The 19,686-nt window shown below is 37.1% G+C and overlaps 1 protein-coding gene across 1 annotated transcript; it reads left to right on the top strand.

The window, feature by feature from the left end:
* On the top strand, nucleotides 8,226-15,188 carry LOC109229348 (ethylene-overproduction protein 1). The gene is made up of 4 exons (XM_019394756.1): nucleotides 8,226-10,788; nucleotides 11,126-11,417; nucleotides 11,515-11,824; nucleotides 14,459-15,188. Exons 1-4 carry the CDS (start codon nucleotides 8,768-8,770, stop codon nucleotides 14,692-14,694), a joined length of 2,859 nt encoding a protein of 952 aa, XP_019250301.1. The 5' UTR covers nucleotides 8,226-8,767; the 3' UTR covers nucleotides 14,695-15,188.

Raw genomic sequence — 19,686 nt, 5'->3', positions numbered from 1 at the left:
TTTATTCCAAATTTCTCACGAACTCTCTTCTTTCCCAAGCTTTAGGAGTCCATTGAAGCCCCCATTCTTCAAGACCATTTGGGTTAGTAATTTCCCACTTATTTCCTTCATTTTTCTTCGATAATTACTGAAATTCTAAGCCTAAATCACATAGATTAGGGTGGAAATTGGGGGAAATGGGTAGAGTTAGGGCTTTTCAATTTTCTTTGATTTAGACCTCGTTTTGGGTTCGAATTTGAAAACAAATTGTATATTCGGGCTCGTGGGGGAATGGGTGATATAAAATTGGTTCGAACCTTGGGTTTTGACCAAGCGGGCCCGGGGTCGATTTTGGAATTTTTGGAAGAAAGGTTAGAAAACTATATTTAGGCATTGTTTTTGATTTGTTTAGCTTATATTAATGTTGTAAAGTCGTTATTTCATAGATTTGATTGAGTTGGAGCCGAATTCGAGGGTGAAGGCGGTCGTTGTGGATTGATTTAGCTGTGGAAGTCGAGGTAAGTGTTTGGTCTAACTTTGGCTTGAGGGAATAGGAGTAGAGTCTTATTTGTTAATTGCTATTTGTCGAGTACGGTGTATAGGCATGGTGACGAGTATCTATACACTGGTGTCGAGCATGACCGTGAGTCCTAATTTGCTAAATTATTGAATTTGTAATTGTTATTTATGAGGAATTCGTTGGAAATCTTTAACACTGAGCCAGTAATTGTTGAGACTAAGTGTGGATTGAATTGTGTTAAGTAGAGATTGAATGAGTTTGGTTATAGCTGGATCTCCCTTGCCGGGATAGTTTTTTATATTACATTGCTCCCTTGCCGGGATAGTTTATTATATTACATCGCTCCCTTGCCGGGATAGTTATTATGACATCTTTCTCCCTTGCCGGGATTATGTTGTGTATTGTGTTGAAAGAAATGGGATCGTGTGGCATGCCGACCACGAGATATTATGAAATGGGATCGTGTGGCACGCCGACCACGAGATAGTATGAAATGGGATCGTGTGGCACGCCGACCACGAGTTATTATGAAATGGGAACGTGTGGCACGTCGACCACGTGATGTAAGGAAATGGGATCGTGTTGCACGCCTGCAATGAGAGGAAATTGAAATAAGTGAAAGTGGTTTGTTTTCCTTTATTCTGTGTTAGAAGAGATCAGATGTAGTTTCTCTTATTATTCCTGATATTCCATTTATTTGTTTCCCCATAAGCATGTTCCCCCCCTCCCAGCTTTAATTGCTTACTTTCCGCTATTATTTTGTTCTACTTGTATATATATATATATATATATATATATCTACACAGGTTAATTGGTAGTCATGTCTAGCCTCGTCACTACTTCGCCGGGGTTAGGCCAGGCACTTACCAGCACATGGGGTCGGTTGTGCTGATGCTACATTCTGTGCATCTTTTTGCACAGATCATAGCGCCGGAGCAGCAGCTTTTGGACAGCAGTAGGAGCGTTGGGAGTTGACTTCAATCTAGAGATTCCGAGGTAGCCTTGTTGACGTCCGCATGGCCCGGAGTCTCTTCTATCCTTATTTCGTTTATTGTCCTTGTACCAGAACAAACAGTATTGTATTTTATTCAGACTCTGTTTTTAGTATTCTATAGACGTTCGTTAGTTAGTGACTCCAGTCTTGGGTAGAGGTTGTAATGGAATTTCCGCACTTGTTTTCAGTTCATCTATGTTTAAGACTTCCGCTTTTATATTAATTGTCTTGTTGTCTCAATATTGTCGATGTTTGCCTAAGAATGTATATAGTTAATTGGCTTGCCTAGCTCCTATTAGTAGGCTCCATCACGAATCCTGAGGGTGGGAAATCCGGGTCGTGACAAGTTGGTATCAAAGCACTAGGTTACATAGGTCTCACAACTCACGGACAAACTCGGTAGAGTTTGAGGGATCGGTACGGAGACGTCTGTATTTATTCCCCAGAGGCTGCAGAGTTAGGAAAACTTCACTTTTGTTCTTTCTTGTCGTGCGATTCTATTTCTCAAATACTGATTGTCTTTCTATTCTGTTCTTTCGCAGATGGCGAGAAAACGTGCTTCCTCTTCTACCGTGCAGCAGCCCGAGCCCCCAACAGCAGCTCCTACGAGGAACAGAGGGCGAGGCCGAGGCCGTGCCAGAGGCCGAGGCCGTGCTAGAGGCCGAGGCAGGGGCAGAGCTCAGCCCCGAGCAGCAGTCCCAGAGGTGGAGCCTCATGTTGATTATGATGAGGAGGTTCCAGCCTCAGCAGCTCCGGTGGGCCCAGCTCAGGTCCCAGAGGGGTTTATAGCCACCCCAGTTCTTCAGGACGCTTTGGTCAGGTTGGTAGGCTTTATGGAGAGCGTCTCTCGAGCGGGTTTGCTTCCAGTAGCACCTGCCACTTCTCAGGCTGGAGGAGGGGTTCAGACTCCTGCTACACGTACTCCGGAGCAGGTAGCTCCCCAGGATCAGGTTCTAGTGGTTCAGCCAGCTGTGGCAGTTCAGTCGGGTATTGTGACTCCGACCGACGATGGAGCGGCTATGTCCGCAGATGCTTTGTGGAGACTGGATAGGTTCACCAAGCTCTTCACCACCATATTCAGCGGTGCTTCTTTAGAGGACTCCCAGGATTTCTTATATAGCTGCCATGAGGTTCTTCGGACTATGGGTATTGTGGAGACCAATGGGGTCGACTTCGCCACCTTTCGACTAGCAGGATCCGCCAAGACTTGGTGGAGAGACTATTGTTTATNATAAGCTTCTCTCCTAAAAGCACTTTTTTGAGAAGCACTTTTGAAGAAAATACACTTAGAAGCAGTTTTTTTAAAGCTTGGCCAAACACTATTTGCTGCTCAGAAGTGCTTTTCAAACTAATTAGTCAAACACAAACTGCTTCTCACCAAAAGTACTTTTGAGAAAAGCACTTTTGAAAAAAAAACACTTCTCAAAATAAGCTGATTTTTGCAGCTTGGCCAAACGGGCTACAAATCAGCATGAATCAAGCTGTTTAAAAAGGCAGTCCTAGTATTTAATATCTTTCCCTATTGTTTCTCTCCATTCCATAACATGTTTTAAGTTTTCGTTAGAAACCAATCCATTCCATAACTGATTTTTTCCTTTCCATACATGGACCTTTCATATAATGTAATGTAGCAAATTATACATCTTTATATTCTGATGAAATAATTACATATATTTTATGAAAAAATTATAATGTATGTTTGTGGTATATATACATTATAAATCGTATTTTTTTTAAGGAAAATTCGTGTATATATGCATATGTTGTTTATATACGTCTTTATATTTAAATACATATCATCGATCCATTCAATAACAATTTTTTTTCCTTTTTATACATGGATCTTTTTATTCAACTTAATCTTAGCAAAATTATATATCTGTATATTCCAATGAAATAAAATACATATATATCGTGAAAAAAAATATAATTTATGTTTGTGGTATATTATAAATCATGTGTTTTTTTAGAAAAAATCATGTATATAGGCATATGTTAGTTATACACTTATTTATATTTAACTAGATTATTAATATGCCATTTATATTTTGCACTAATATAACATGCATATTTGTATAAATTATCTGTATATAAATAGTATATTTGACATATTTATTTTATTCTATATACATAATAATGGCATGTTAATATTTGAGATTAAATTTTATGTAAGGAATATGCTAGAAATATACTTTGAATATATCAATATAATAATGTGCTATGATGTATATATATATAAGTTATGTATGTGGTATAAATGCATATATATATATATATATATATATATATATATATATATATATATATATATTAAAATTCTCATTGTGCAGAGGGAATTATTTTTGAGATATTTTTCTTTCAAAATCTTTGATATATTTGGGTAAGAGTTATTTATGGAAGAGAAAAAAGAAATTATGGAATAGTGAGTAATGTAGAGGGATCCCTTAGTTAATGGAGTTATCAATGTGAAAGTGCTAAAAAAGTAAAAAAATGTGCTGTTTTTGAAATAAACAAAGCCTACTATCATTTATGAGAATAATTTTTAAAAATGAACCAAGCATACAAAAGTCTCTTTTTTTTTTTTTTTAGTACAACTCTTTAGAAAATTTGATACCGACTAAAATTTTGTAAAGAGTTCCTTTGTTGCAAATTCTGCTGATCACCATATAAAAAATTCTGATGATTGCCATGTTTTATGGCAAATTATGGTGATCACCATATTAAAAATTCTGAAGATTATCAGGAACACTTCCTGAAATTCTGATCGGAGATTATTTTTTCAGGTTTTTCTTACGGGGTAAAAATGTAAATGGCGATACCGAAAAAATCATATTTGTGCAAATCACTTGAGAAGTAGGTGGACTATTTATTTAATTTAGAAAGACAAAATATATAAAAAGTAAAACATACGATTATTCCCACTCGTGATAGACTCAAAAATACTATGTCATAATCAATTAAATCGAGCGGGCAATGTAAAAGTTAATTATATTATCAATGTATATAACTTAAAAATCATCTGATAAAAATTTTAACTCACACTCTATGAACATTGTGAATCTTTGAAGACGAATAAAAGTGAACAACTCTTTAATATTTCCTAGAAACAGAAGTAGCATTTCCCTCTTTCATTTTTCTATTTTATCGATTTTATTCTTCTTATGCTAAATGATGGTATCACTAGGTTTAGTTATCTTTCAAATGGTTAATTAATTAGTTGGATCATGAAAAAACAAGTAGCATTTTTGTTCATGCTTTTTTTTTTCCTGACATGTATAGTTAAGCATCTAGCTAATAGTTGAAATCGCCACTTAAATATTATATGTCTACAATGAAAATAAACAATAAATGGAGTAACGAATAATGTTTCCCAAGACTTCAAAGAAACAAACTAATAAAGTAACACATTGATGATGGAATAAAAACGCATGATCAATAATTCGATGTGAACATATTTGTTTATGTAAAACCTGATTACCTGTCTATCAAATTATATAAGAAGCACCTAACTCTTATATGTGAACGTATTTACTGACTAAAACTCTTACTTAGATTATCCTATGCTCAATGTTCTTGTTATTCTTCTCCTAACAACATTAGTTGGCTTATTGTGATTAAGAAATAATAAAGGAATTGGGAGACGTCATTGCCAAATGCCAACTAATTAGGGCTAGGTATATCGTCATAATCATTTAATTAATTTAAGAAACCCTATGTTCATTAATTCAATGTCAATGTGACAAGAAAATAGTGGCATTCATGGCTCTGGTGATGGTACCCACGAGCTAACATTTTTCTAGACATTTCATTTAATAAATTGCTTGTTCAACTCAATTAGTTGCAAGTTGCAACTATAAATTAATTATGGTGCAGAATAATTTTAGACCAAGTCAAGTAAATTGTACTCCTGTCGAGGGTTCTCTCTAGTTTCTAGCGACATGCTTCCTAGTTCCAATTAATATTTTCAGGCTATTAATTCTTTTTCTGCGTTCATTGTTTTTATGAATAGAAACTCTAATTGCACAATTATTTATAGCCAAAAGGAGAACAAATGACTGCTCTGCACATCTTTACTCTAATGGAAAATAAAGGCAAAGCATAATTAGGCTAATATATTAAATCACCTCAATTCTTTTGTTATAGATTTCACGAGAAATAGATAAGGTTTTATTTGACAGTTTTGGTCATGAGATCATTAAATTTTGAACTTGTGATACTATTTATATAAATTGAATTTAAATTATATTCACTAATATTATCATGATATTTTTTTTACACGATCAGTGTGATTGTCTGTTATAGTAGATTGCATACCACTTATTTTTTATTATTACATATAAATATCTTTTAAGGACATCATTGTGTATATTTTTTGTAATCATTTAATTTTCAGGTTTTGATACCTTAAAGTCTAAATAAACAATCTAAATTCTATCAGTCTTATTTAGGTTTAAAAAATGTTGGGCCATGGCCCATGGGCATACCAGTAGGACACTTCATTTTGTTAAAATAGCACGGGCTAGTCAATTTTCGGACTACTAATTAAAAAATAGCCAGCGTTTGTAAAGTCATTGAAAAATAACCACTATTTTGCTGCAACACGAAAAGTTCCACCATAATATACTGGAGATTTGAGCACCTGTGTATGGACTTCCAGCATATTATGTTGGAACTCTATCACACGGAAAGTTCCAGCATAATATACTGGAGATTGGAGCACTTGTGTATAGACTTCCAACATATTATGTTAGAACTCCAGCACATTATGAAATTCCAGCATGTTATGCTAGAAGTTCACATGTAAAAAATTCGAACTCCAGCATATTATGCTGGAATATTTTCCGAATTTTGAATAGTGTTTTCGTTTCAGATTTATTTTTTTTACATGAAAAATGGCTATATTTTAATTACTTTCGAAACTGTGGTTATTTTTCAATTACCACTTGTATATATAGCTATTTTGGATTTCTCCCCTTCATTTTTGAAGTGGAGGTTAGCGTCAGTAGTCTTGTGTGACAAGAAAGTGCCACTGTTGCTAGGTAAGTTTTATAGAGCAGTGGTTAGGCCTGCCATGTTGTACGGGACTGAGTGTTGGCCGGTTAAGAACTCACACATCCAGAAGATGAAAGTAGCAGAGATGAGGATGTTGAGCTGGATGTGCGGGCATACTAAGATGGATATGATTAGAAATGAAGATATTCGGGAGAACGTGGGCGTGCCCCCATGGAGGACAAGATGCGGGAAGCAAGACTCAGGTGGTTTGGGCACATTCAGAGGAGGAGCACTGATGCACCGGTGAGGAGTTGTGAGCGACTCGCTGTGGTGGGCACGAGGAGAGGTAGAGGGTGGCCCAAGAAGTATAGGGGAGAGATGATCAGGCAGGACATGGCGCGACTTAGGATTACTGAGGACATGGCCCTTGACAGGGTATTGTGGAGGTCGAGCATTAAGGTTGTAGGTTAGGAGGAAGTTGCGAATATTTCTACGGCGCTCCCGAGTAGGACTAGACAGTTAGGATTTAGTTTTAGGATGCTAGTGGTTATCTACTGATGCATGGCTTTATCTACCGATTTTTATTGTACTTGCCATCTATTTCGTATTTCCTATATTGCTGTTATTTATTATGACTCTATCGATGGTACTAATATCTCGTCTCTTGTCGTCTTATTGAGCCGAGGGTTTCCTGGAAATAGCCTCTCTGCATCTCGAGGTAGGGGTAAGGTCTGCGTACACATTACCCTTCCCAGATCACACTAATGAGATTACACTGGGTTGTTGTTGTTGTTGTATTTTCTATTTAACATCATCCAATCATCAATCATTATCCATTATCCTTCGATTCCCACTCGCAATCCTTTAAATTTTTTTTTTTTTTTTGGACAATATTCTCGTACAAAAATTAAAGAAAGCACTATGTTCATGCATCCTCCATTCCCGCACATTCATTTGTGGATCATTTGTTTCACAAACCGATTATACAAAAAATATGCAACGGATAATAATTATTTGTATGCGGTAAGTATAATGCATAAGACTGTTATGTGAATATTAGTAATGTACAATTTAATACATTCAGCAAAATGCCATATTTAGATATACAGAGCAGCAAATTTTTTTTTTTTTTTTTTTTTAATATAATCAAATGAGCCTTATATTAGCTATGTTGAAGTTTATGTTGAGAGCCAACCAAAACAAATTCTTATTCAATCTCGTCTAACAAAGAGTACATACATAATGTGGTCCTAACATAGATCATTTGCCTCTAACTTATTTAATGCGTCGATTACGTAATATTTGACTAAATACATCTAACCTTTAATTAATTAAAATTGGCACATTTGATCCTTTTAATTGTGAATATTCACAAATCATCAGAATTATTAATCGCTCTACCATTTAATTACTCATGTGTTATGTTAAGTTAGTATTGTTTATCCATATTTGTTGCAATATAATTTAAAAATAACATATTCTCCATATAAATGGGCCAATAATACACTTTTTAATTATTTAATATTTAAAGATGTTGAATCATATATTACGAGGATTAAAACAGAATTTATCAATAACTAAGGAACCAAAAGTGCTATTATTCCTTAATCTCCAATCAAGGAATCACGTCTTAGATCACGCGCTAATAATGAATTCATCCGACCAGCCCAACGGGTACGGGTCGGTTAAAACGGGTATTGTCGGAAAAGATGGCGCGCTGAAATATAACTTTCCTCTTTCAGCGGCTCTCCAATTTTAACGGATTTTTACATATACCCATTACCCATTTCTCTGTACAAAAACCAAACCTATTATTACACTGTAAACACACGTATGATTATCTATCACAAAGAATTAGTTTGTTGAGTTCGTTATATCTTCTTCAGGTAAAAGTAATTTAAATAAAACCCACCAAGACTCGATTTTTTCGTTTTTTTTCCCCAGAAAAAGGTGAGGTTTTGGAAGGAAATAGAAAAATAATAATAAGGACCCATTATTGTTAGTCCCCAAAATAGCCTGCAGCACCATTATTTTTGTATTATTTCTTCATTTTTGTTCTTTCTTGTTTACCTAAAAGGGTGGTGTTTGCAGGTGAGATTTCTTTGTAAAGTTGTGATCTTTATTGCGTGTGATATTTTGGTTAGATTCTTTTTATGTTTATATTGGTGGAGAATCTTGAATTCGAGTCTTTTTGTGTGTGCGACAATCCTCTTTATTGTGCGTAATATTTTCGTTAGAATATTTATGTTTATATTGGTGGAGAATCTTGAATTTGAGGGAATATGCAACATAACATTTTTACAACAATGCGTAGTTTGAAGATGATGGAAGGGTGTAAGGGAACGCAAGTATATGCCCTTAATCAGTCTATTGATGGTGGGGGTGGGGGTGTAGGTGAGAAGTTTTTACAAAACCTGTTGTCAAAAAATTCTATTAGGTCTAGATCCAATAGTAATTTTCAAGCTGTTCAATCAAAAGATGAGGTTAATTCGGTTGTTTTAGCTGAAGCTTTTGCCAGTTATGGCCTACCAAAAACGGATCAACTTGAGCCCCAGATTGAGTTTTGTCTCAAACCTATGAACTTTGTGGAGACATTAGGTGATGTGCATCGTAGGATGGAGGGTTGTGCTCAGTTTGATAAGTCAAGGATGTATCTTGAGCAATGTGCCATATTTAGGGGCTTACCGGATCCTAAATTGTTTAGGAGGTGCCTTATGTCAGCTAGGCTACACGCCGTTGATGTGCATTCCAAGGTTGTTCTTTCTGCCTGGTTGAGGTTTGAACGAAGGGAGGATGAGTTGATTGGTGTATCGGCCATGGATTGTTGTGGCCGAAGCATGGAATGCCCGGGCAGTGCTTTGGTGGCAGGTTATAATCCTGAATCAGCTACTGATCCTTGTATGTGTGACAGGGGTATGAGAAAAGATGAGGATACTGAAATTTACATGGATGAAGAATGCTCCACTTCATTGAGTCGTGGCGATGAGGAGGACGAGGATTTTGACATGTCATTTTGCATTGGAGATGATGAGATCAGGTGTAGGAGATTTAACATAGCATCACTTTCTAGGCCATTTGAAGCTATGCTGTATGGTAGCTTCATTGACTCGCGAAGGGAGAAAATAAATTTTTCAAAAAATGAGATCTCCGCAAAGGGGATGAAAGCTGCTGAGATGTTTAGCAGAACAAAAAGCGTGGACTCTTTCGACCCAGACATTGTCCTAGAGCTCCTGTCGTTAGCCAACAAGTTCTGTTGTGATGGGATGAAGTCTGTTTGTGATGCGTATTTAGCATCTTTGGTCTTTGACATGGATACTGCTATGTTGCTTTTTGAATATGGGCTGGAGGGGAATGCATATCTTCTAGTGGCAGCATGTTTACAGGTATTTTTAAGGGAACTTCCAAATTCAATGCACAATCCAAATGTGTCAAGGTTCTTCTGCAGTTCAGAAGGTAAAGACAGATTAGCTTACATAGGACATGCTTCCTTTTTGCTGTACTATTTTCTGAGCCAATCAGCTATGGAGGATGACTTGAAATCGAATACAACGGTTATGCTGTTAGAAAGGATGGGAGAATGTGCAAGTGAAGGCTGGCAGAAGCAACTAGCATTCCACCAATTAGGTTGTGTGATGCTTGAAAGAAAAGAGTACAAGGATGCACAGAAATGGTTTGAGGCAGCTGTTGAAGCTGGTCATGTTTATTCCTTAGTAGGAATTGCCAGATCCAAGTACAAGCGCGGGCATATGTACAAGGCATATAAATTGATGAACTCCCTCGTATCTGATTATACACCTTCTGGGTGGATGTATCAGGAGCGATCAATGTATTGTCAAGGAAAAGAAAAGACAATGGATTTGAGTACAGCTACTGAACTGGATCCAACTCTTTCCTATCCATACAAGTACAGAGCTGTTTCAATGGCAGAGGAGAATAGACTTGGTCGAGCTATTGCTGAGATTAACAGGATACTTGGCTTTAAGATATCTCCAGACTGCCTAGAGCTTCGTGCTTGGTTTTTAATTGTGTTGGAGGACTATGAAGGAGCTTTAAGGGATGTAAGGGCACTCTTGACTTTAAATCCCCGTTACATGATGTTCCATGGGAAGTTGCAAGGTGAACACTTGGTAGAGATTCTAAGTCATAATGTTCAGCCGTGCAGTCAGGCTGACTGCTGGATGCAACTATATGACCGATGGTCTTCTGTAGATGATATTGGCTCCTTAGCTGTTGTCCATCATATGTTAGCCAACGACCCAGGGAAGAGTCTCTTACGCTTTCGGCAATCTCTCCTGCTACTACGGTATGCATTTATTATTTACATGCATTTTAGTTTCTCTGTTGTTAACAATCATGTTTGGTCCAATTCATCTTTATGTGCTGTTCTATTTCTTTCAGCCACTTTAAAGAAATTGGAGCTCTAGGGGCTTAAAGCCATTGATAAACTGCATAATATCGATACTATCTAGTTTTCCTCAGTGAGATACTTTTGTCCAGGAAAATGGAAATCTATGAGTGATTGTATAACTTAGATGCTTAACTCCCTGTCTCATACTCGAGAAGCTGAATGTGAATACCTGGGAGGTGTATCGAGTAGTTTCTCTTTACGCTCCCTGGGACTGATTTGCACTTGTTTACAGATTAAACAGCCACAAGGCAGCAATGCGTAGTTTGAGAGAAGCACGAAACCAAGCAACCTCTGAGCATGAAAGGCTAGTCTATGAAGGATGGATATTATATGACACAGGTTATCGTGAAGAAGCAATTGCTAAAGCTGAAGAATCAATCTCAATCCAGAGATCATTTGAAGCCTTTTTCCTTAAAGCATATGTGTTATCAGAAACAAGTCCTGATTCTGAATCTTCATTGTATGTTATACAACTGCTTGAGGAAGCTCTTAGGTGCCCCTCAGACGGTCTTCGGAAAGGCCAGGTGAGTGTTCCTTTCAGTAAGATGCTAATGAGTAAGATACTAATGCATGAATTTGAGGATGAAGAGATTTACTTGAAAACTACAATGCACACTGCAGGCTCTCAGTAATCTTGCAAGTGTCTATGTAGATGTTGATAAGCTAGATAATGCAATTGATTGCTACACAAATGCCCTGAATATTAAGCATACACGAGCCCATCAGGGTCTGGCACGTGTTTACCATCTAAAAGATCAGAGGAAATTAGCATATGATGAGATGACAAAGTTGATTGAGAAGGCAAAATATAATGCATCTGCTTATGAGAAGCGCTCGGAATACTGTGATCGTGAAATGGCTAAAAGTGACCTTGGTATGGCAACAAAGTTAGATCCCCTCCGAACATACCCATACAGATACAGAGCAGCTGGTAAGTTACATTTGGCTTATTCTCATGCCATACTAGTTGAGTACAGAGTGATTGATTGTGTTTCCTCGGGTTCTGGTGAGGTTTAACCAAACTCCACGAGTCCTCTCCTTCAACATGCTTATAATGTCTGAAAGATCATCAAATGGTAAACCAAACATGTTTCGGCATCATGTATGCTCATGATTGCCATGGGCATTGTGTGATTGTTCTTTTGAATTTCACGTGAACTTTTCTTGTCCAAGAAAGTCTCAGGGCCCACAGGGTGGACATAAGTGGTGGTAACAGAAGTAAAATTAGTCTAGTAATTCAATGAATCATGATATTTCTACTTGTATTTCACGGTTCTAATGCTAGACCAATTTGGAAGAAGATTCTCGCTTGGAAAGAATGCTTTCCAATTGAAGGACTGGTAACTGCATCCAAGCATTCATAAAACTGTATAACAGCAGTTCGTAAATTATTGTCGTTTGAATGTATTGTGTAAAACTGCATAACAGCAGTCAGGATAAAAGTGACTCTGCACTTTAACTGATATATTATAGTATATTTGTGCAAAGAAAATGAGCTGAACCTCTATTCAGTTGTGCCCCTTAATTATCAAAAGCTGGGGTAAATTTTACTTACATAATGTCCTATACTTGCAATTCCCGAAGAATTGAGTAGTTACTCTCCTAAGGACACAACAATTATGACAACTATGCCTTGGGATCGGCGATATGAATCCTCACTCTTTCTTTAAGCTCAATTCATATCATCATCATGCTACTCTCCTTAGGACACACAGCATCAAATTCATCTGTCAGTTTCTTATCGGAGGAGCTATTAGCGGCTCTTTTGCTTGAATATCTAACTACAGTCTTAAATTGTCACCTTTTCTTTATTTTTTGTTGGGCAAATACATATGTAGCCCCTTAAAGTTGTCACGAAATTTCACCTAGACACTTCTACTGGAACTGTTACCTATTAGACACTTAAAGTATGTCAAAAATGTTCCTATTGAACACCTCATACATATGTGGCACAAGAAGTGATTCTCACTTTGAGCTAGGCGCGTGAAGTACTGAATATTTTTCTCTCTCTCTTCTCCTATTTCTTCTTTGACAAGATCATCTTCTTCCGTTCATGACTACTCTACTGGTACGAACAGAAATAATAGAGAAATAGACAACAAAAACAAATAATAAAAAGATAGAGAAAGATGAATTGTGACTTTTTATTCTTTTGCTTGAAGAAAGAAAAGATTAGAGAGGTGCTTCATTGACTTTCCATTATAATCATTTTGGTGCGGAAGATGGAGAAGAGCTACTTGATTCCTTTAGTTGTCCCCCACCATCTAGGTTTGCCGGGGACCACCAATTGGGTTCATGGTAGGAGGAGCCGTATTTAGGTTTGACTTCAGATCTTTTTGGTGGGAAATAATGCTATTTTGTTTATAATATTTGTTGAGGTACCATTGTAATTGTGACATCCGATTATCGATTTTTCTGGAAACTGATCGAAAAATATGAGGTTTCCGTTTGGTGACAAAGAAGATGACGTGGGGAAGGAGGTTCTAGTTTGGTAATATTCTAACAGTAGATCCAATGATTGACAAAGTTCTACACGAAGCTTGAATTGCCATAGAAACAGAGAAAAAAACTTTCAGACACTCCAAAAGGGAAAAAACGACAATTTTCTTTTTTCTAAAAGATTTTAGTGTTTCTCTAAGAAAATGAGAATACTAACACCAAAACATATAAACAAACTTGCTGGCTTCCAATGTGAGAGAAGAGTTGTTCATCCGGGGGAAAGCAGTAAAGGAAGAAGATGATGGTTAAAAAACTTATGGAAAATCTTTTCCTTTTTGGCCTTTTTTAAATTTCTGACATGTCTCTTATTTTTTTGCTGATTTGTAGTCTTTTAATTGGTTTGATTTGCCATGTCAAAAGAGACCCCAGAAAGTGGGATGCACGTACTTGTTTTGTTTTGGAGATATCAAATTTGTGTTCAATAGGAACATTTTGACATACTTTTAGTGTCTAATAGGTAACACTTTCAGTTGAAGTGTCCAAGTGAAATTTCATGACAACTTTAAGGGGCTACGTATGTATTTGGCCTTTTTTGTTTTTTGGGGCATCAGTATATAGGAATTGATGTTCCAACTATCATATCTATTTGGTTGGTGGAACAGGACCTTCATGCATCTCTGAGTTTTTTGGTATTCAATGGCCTTAAAAAAATGCAAAATCATCTGATCAAGCCTTTTTGAGAATGGAAAGAGCACCATGGAATTTTTTGTCACATTTCCTTGGTTAATTTGTCTGAGATTACGATAGTTGAACTCAGTCCCTCTCTTTTTTCATCTTGGCATTATTCTGCCCTTAGATTGTAAAATGTTTTCGACCACCTAGACTCTAGGCCATTCAGCTTATTGAACTGACCTAGAAGTGGTAGAGTAGTTTGTTGAACATGGATTAGTAGATAACATGAAAGATTTTGCTCAGACAAAGGCCCAACCCTATGCATTATGTGTGTCTTCCCCTCTCCCACTTTGTATCTCGCTTATTGCAGACCTTATGTCCTAATGTGTTTTAATAATTTACTATGCTACAAGTTTCTAACTGAGAAAGTAATTCTGGAATATCTTATCTTCAGTTCTGATGGATGACCATAAGGAAACCGAGGCTATAGCGGAGCTAACAAAGGCAATTTCTTTCAAGCCAGACTTACAAGTACTCCATCTTCGAGCAGCATTTCATGACTCAATGGGTGACCTCACATCTGCTATTCGAGATTGTGAGGCAGCTCTGTGTCTCGACTCCAGGCATGCAGATACGCTTGAGCTCTATCAGAAAGTACAGCAACGAGCTAAAGAACAACTACCAACGTGAAGAAGCAAGAATCCATATTGAGCTTCTTCTTCATGATTGTTATTTGGGAATTGGGAGCCAGTGCCTAAATTTTTTGTGGTACACACAGGTTCAACGCATACTATGTGCTCAGAGTTCTAAATTTTTTGTCATATAGATATTCAAACTAGATTTGCGGTTGCCATTATGCATGCTCAATTGCAACAAAGAACAAGAAATTAGAAATCAAAATCTCGAATGGAGAGAGCTACTGAGGAGAATGAGTGAATCAACTGTACATAAATTTTTTGGTCAACCATAGCGAAGTATTTGTGAATTTGATAGAGTAGGATACTTCAGATACTTTTTATTGTCTTTGTCCTACCGCAAAGACAGTTCTACAATGTATCTTTGAAACTGAAAAGGAATTTTTACATCAAAATTGCAGCTTGCAATGAATGTGTAAACTTTGTTGAGACAGTTCTTTGTGTGCTGAGAAACTGTTACTACTCAACGTACTTCAACTTCTGATTTTACTTGTAGGGTGTTTTTGGTATGAAGGAAAATTCTTTCCATGTAAAATGTTTTTCCAGAAAATGTTTTCATGGAAAATGAGTGGTTTTATCACTTATTTTCCCTTGTTTGGTTGGTTAGTGGAAAAAAAATTCGGAAAATATTTTTTAGTGTTTGGTTAGAGAGTAGAATTTTTTTTTAGGAAAATAATTTTTTATGCTACTCTCCTCGTCCCATTCCCCAAAGTCACATATTTCCTGTGCTCCCTCCCCCCCAAATACCTAACGTTTTCAGGACTCTATTTTTTTCCAGAATTTAATTGTTCTTCCAAAAATTAACACAAACCAAAAGGAACTAATGTGTTACTTTACTTTTTTACGCAAAAACAACGTTGAAATTTGTGCTCCATAACTAAAAAGAAAATATTCTTTTTTTTTGGTTGAAAAGAAAGTACTCTTTCTACAACATGAAAATAAAGTACTCATTTTGTTGAAATGAAAGAAAATACCTTTTCTACATCATAAAAAGAAAATACTCATTTTGTTGCAATAAAAGAAAATACTTTTTTCTAAATCACAAAAAGAAAATACTCTTTTTGTTGAAATGAAAGACAATACTTTTTACAACATCATTTTATTGAAATAAAAAAATACTTTTTCTATATCATGAAAAAAAAAATACTCTTTTTGTTAAAATGAAAAAATATCATAAAAAGAAACTATTCATTTCTTGAAATAAAATAAAAAAGTACTTTATCTATAACATGAAAAGAAAGTACTATTAATAATATTTCAAGTTAGGACGAGATGGGGTGGGGGTAGGGGTGAGGGTGGGGCAAGGGGTGGAGTTGGGGTGGGCGGGGGTGGGTTGATAGTGATGGGTAATAGGGTGGAGAAGGTTAAAAAAAAAATTGGAAAATATTTTTCCTTATCTTGATAGGGAAAATATTTTCCTTCGATTGGAGGAAAATAAGTTCATGAGGAAAATGAGTTCCAAAACATTAAAGCCAACCAAACATTAAAAAATTAAAAAATATTTTTTAAATATTTTTCGGAAAATATTTTCCTTCATACCAAACACACCTGTAGTGATGTAATGTTTTCCGTGGCAATAAGTTAGGAAAAGGATTCAGGTGAAACTTCAGACTATAAATCAGGGGCGGATTCATAAGGTAAAATGTGGGGCACGTGAACTCATGGTCTCTTCATAAAATTAAATATTTTATGTACATATTTCCTAAAATTGGTATAATATTAACTGTTGGCACACATGCTCTAAGAAGGTTGAATGATGCACTTGGTTAAAAGTTGAGTTATTTACCAAGAGGAAGAGGGATCAATTCCGACTAAATATATTTTTTTCTCTCTTTTTTAGTAGTGCACCCATGTACTAGAAATTCTAGATTCGCCCCTACTATAAATGTCTTAGGTCTCTTTTTCTTATTTTCATTACTTTCCATCTTTTCTTCTTTGTTCTCTCATGTTTCTCTTTTTCTTTTTTCTTTTTTCCAAGAGTGGATGTTCACCTTCTATGCAGTACAATTATAAATTTTAATGAGTTTAACTTTTACACATTGGCATACTAAAAGAGTGTGTATAAAATCAAATCATCAAGGAGATAATTGTACATAATTTGTAACGACCCGGCCGGTTGTTTTGAGTATTGCAGTCATGTTCCCTCATTTATTGCTTATTTTATGTTCATTTGTTGTTATGTGACTTGTCGGGGTGGTTGGTCTGATTTCGGGAATATTTCGGAATGAATTGGGGTACCTAGTCCCAAGGCTGGAAGCCTAAGTTGAAAGATTTGATCGGACGTTGACTTATGTGTAAATAATTCCGGAATGGAGTTTTGATGGTTCTGATAGCTTCATATGGTGATTTTGGACTTAGGAGTATGTCCGGATATTGATTTGGAGGTCCGTAGGTGATTTTGGCTTGAATTGACGAAAGTTGGAAAAGTTGAAGTTTGGAGAGTTGAGAAGTTTGACCGAGAGTTGACTTTGTGGTTACCAGACTTGTATTTTGATTCCGGAATTTGGAATAAGTCCGTTGTGTTATTTGTGTGCAAAATTTGAGCTCAATTGGAGTTGATTTGGTGTGTTTCGGCATTAGTTTTAGAAGTTGTAAGTTCAATAGTTCATTAGGCTTGAATTTGGGTGTGATTTGTGTTTTCGATGTAATTTGAGGGTTCGACTAAGTTTGTATGATGTTTTAGGATGTGTTGGTATGTTTAGATGGGGTCCCGGGAGCCTTGGGTGAGTTTCGGGTGATTGCGGATTGAGTTTGGCCTTGTGGAGCTGCAAATTTTCTGGTGTCTGGTTTCCTTATACGCGTTCACGAGAAAGGTCTCGCGTTCGCGAAGAGTATCTGGGTGGCAGGAGAAGGTGTTCTTTGCGTTCGTGAAGAAGGCCTCGCGTTCGCAAAGGTATCGTGTGTTTGTGCATTGCGATCGTGAGAGGGAACTCGCGTTCACGTAGAAAGATGGGGCAAGTAGGGCACCAGGCCTGTAAGCCTTCGCGTTCGCGGGAGTTGGTTTGCGTTCGCATAGGCTTGTGTTCATTGGTCATCGCGATCACGAGGGATGTCTTGCGTTTGCGTAGGAGGATTTTGGGCAGCTGAGGATTTTGTGCTTCGCGAACGCGAGACACTTTGCGCGTTCGCGAAGAAGGACATCTCGACAGCAGATATATAATTTCAGAATTGAGGGTTTGGGCCCATTTTTCATATTTTGGGCTAGTGACCTTGGTTTTGGGCGATGCTTGAAGGGATTTTTAAGCAGTTGACTGGGGTAAGTGATTCTAACTCGGATTTGGTTAATATACATCTATCTATCATTATTTTTACCATTTAATTAGTGTTTTGAGTTGGAAAAATTGGAAAAAATTGTAGAAACTTCATAAACTATATTTTTGAGGGTTTGAAAGGCAATTTGAGGTCAGAATTGGATGATTTTGGTATGGTTGGACTTGTTATTGAATTGGTGTTCGGATTTTGTAAATTTTGTCGGATTCCGAGACGTGAGCTCGGGGTTGACTTTTTGACTTTGGTTAAAGAACTTAGCTTTATTGTATGTAATCAATTCCTATACTTGTATTGATTGCATTAAGTTGTTTGTGTCTAGATTCGAGTCGTTCGGAGGCCGATTCGCGAGGCAAGGGCTTGCTAGAGTAGGGATTTGCGCGATTTGAGGTAAGTAACAGTTCTAAACTTGGTACTGAGGGCATAAATCCCTGAATTACGTGTTATGTAGTTGGTGTTGAGGTAACGCACATGCTAGGTGACGGGCGTGTGGGCATGCACCGTGGTAATTATGCCTTGGTTGATTCCGTGGTACTACGTAGTTATCCAATCTTGTTGTTATTCATGTAATCTCCATGTGTTAGAGAAATTGAGTTGTGATCCATGTTAGAAATCATGTTTAGACTATATACTAGTACTATTAGGACCCACCGAGGTCGTTTCTTGATAGGTTTTCAATATCTTTGCCTTGTGTTTTGATGATCTAACAAACTTAATGTAAAGAACCAGATAGAGAACTTGACTCACTTGGATTACACTACATCTAACGGATTCCAGCCAAATGTGAACTTGCTACAGCTTCAGGAGGTAGGAACCCAGACAAGGACCTGATACTCTTGTGAGTTCCTCACGGCAGTACAAAGTCAATTGGACACAGCTGGAAACGAAGATTCTGTCGCACTGCACTATTCCCAGCGCCCACTCATTCTCTAATCAACTAAAGTACAATGAGTTTATACAAAACATCATTCAAGTTACTCAACTCAAGACAATATGGGCAGTGTGCACAAGTACCAGATCAGGAACCTGATCCCTTGGTGCTCCCCTGACAAAAGTACAAGTCAACTATACAGCTGGAACACAACTGGAGAGAGTGATTGTCCGCAACTGTATAAAGAGGAACACAACAGGGACCTGGTCCCTTAGGGTTCTCTGACAGAAGTACAAGTCAACTATACAGCTGGAACGCAACTGAGTGACTGTCCGCAATTGTACAAAGAGGAACACAACAGGGACCTGGTCCCTTAGGGTTCTCTGACAGAAGTACAAGTCAACTACAGTTGGAAAGCAATTGCAGAAAGTGACTGCCTGCAACAGTGCAGCAGACAGTGCAGCAGTCACTTCTCATTGAGATTGGACATCACTAAAGATGTCTTGTGTAGTATAAACCTTATGCAAGGCATAAGATTCAGGTTCAACACTTGCAAATAAAAAAACGAAAATTCTCTCAAGTGCTCAAGAACCTCTCTCAAGAACAAAGCTGTTGCAACCTCAAGGACCTGATCCGAGATTGATGATATCTTAAGTCCTTAGGGTTGTTGAGTCTTTGTTATGTGTTCTTCATTGTAACTCCTATCCGGCTTTCTTAGAAGCGTTGATTAGGTTGAGTCATAAGCAAAAGCCTTTGTAACCGTAGTGTGACAAAGTGGCTTGTGGTGGAAACATCACAAGTTAGTCAAAGCCTTTGTAACCGTAGTGTGACAAAGTGGCTTGTGGTGGA

Source organism: Nicotiana attenuata, chromosome 7 (genome assembly GCF_001879085.1).
Source record: "Nicotiana attenuata strain UT chromosome 7, NIATTr2, whole genome shotgun sequence".
NCBI lineage: Eukaryota > Viridiplantae > Streptophyta > Magnoliopsida > Solanales > Solanaceae > Nicotiana > Nicotiana attenuata.
This window is presented reverse-complemented; position numbering and strand designations above follow the sequence as displayed.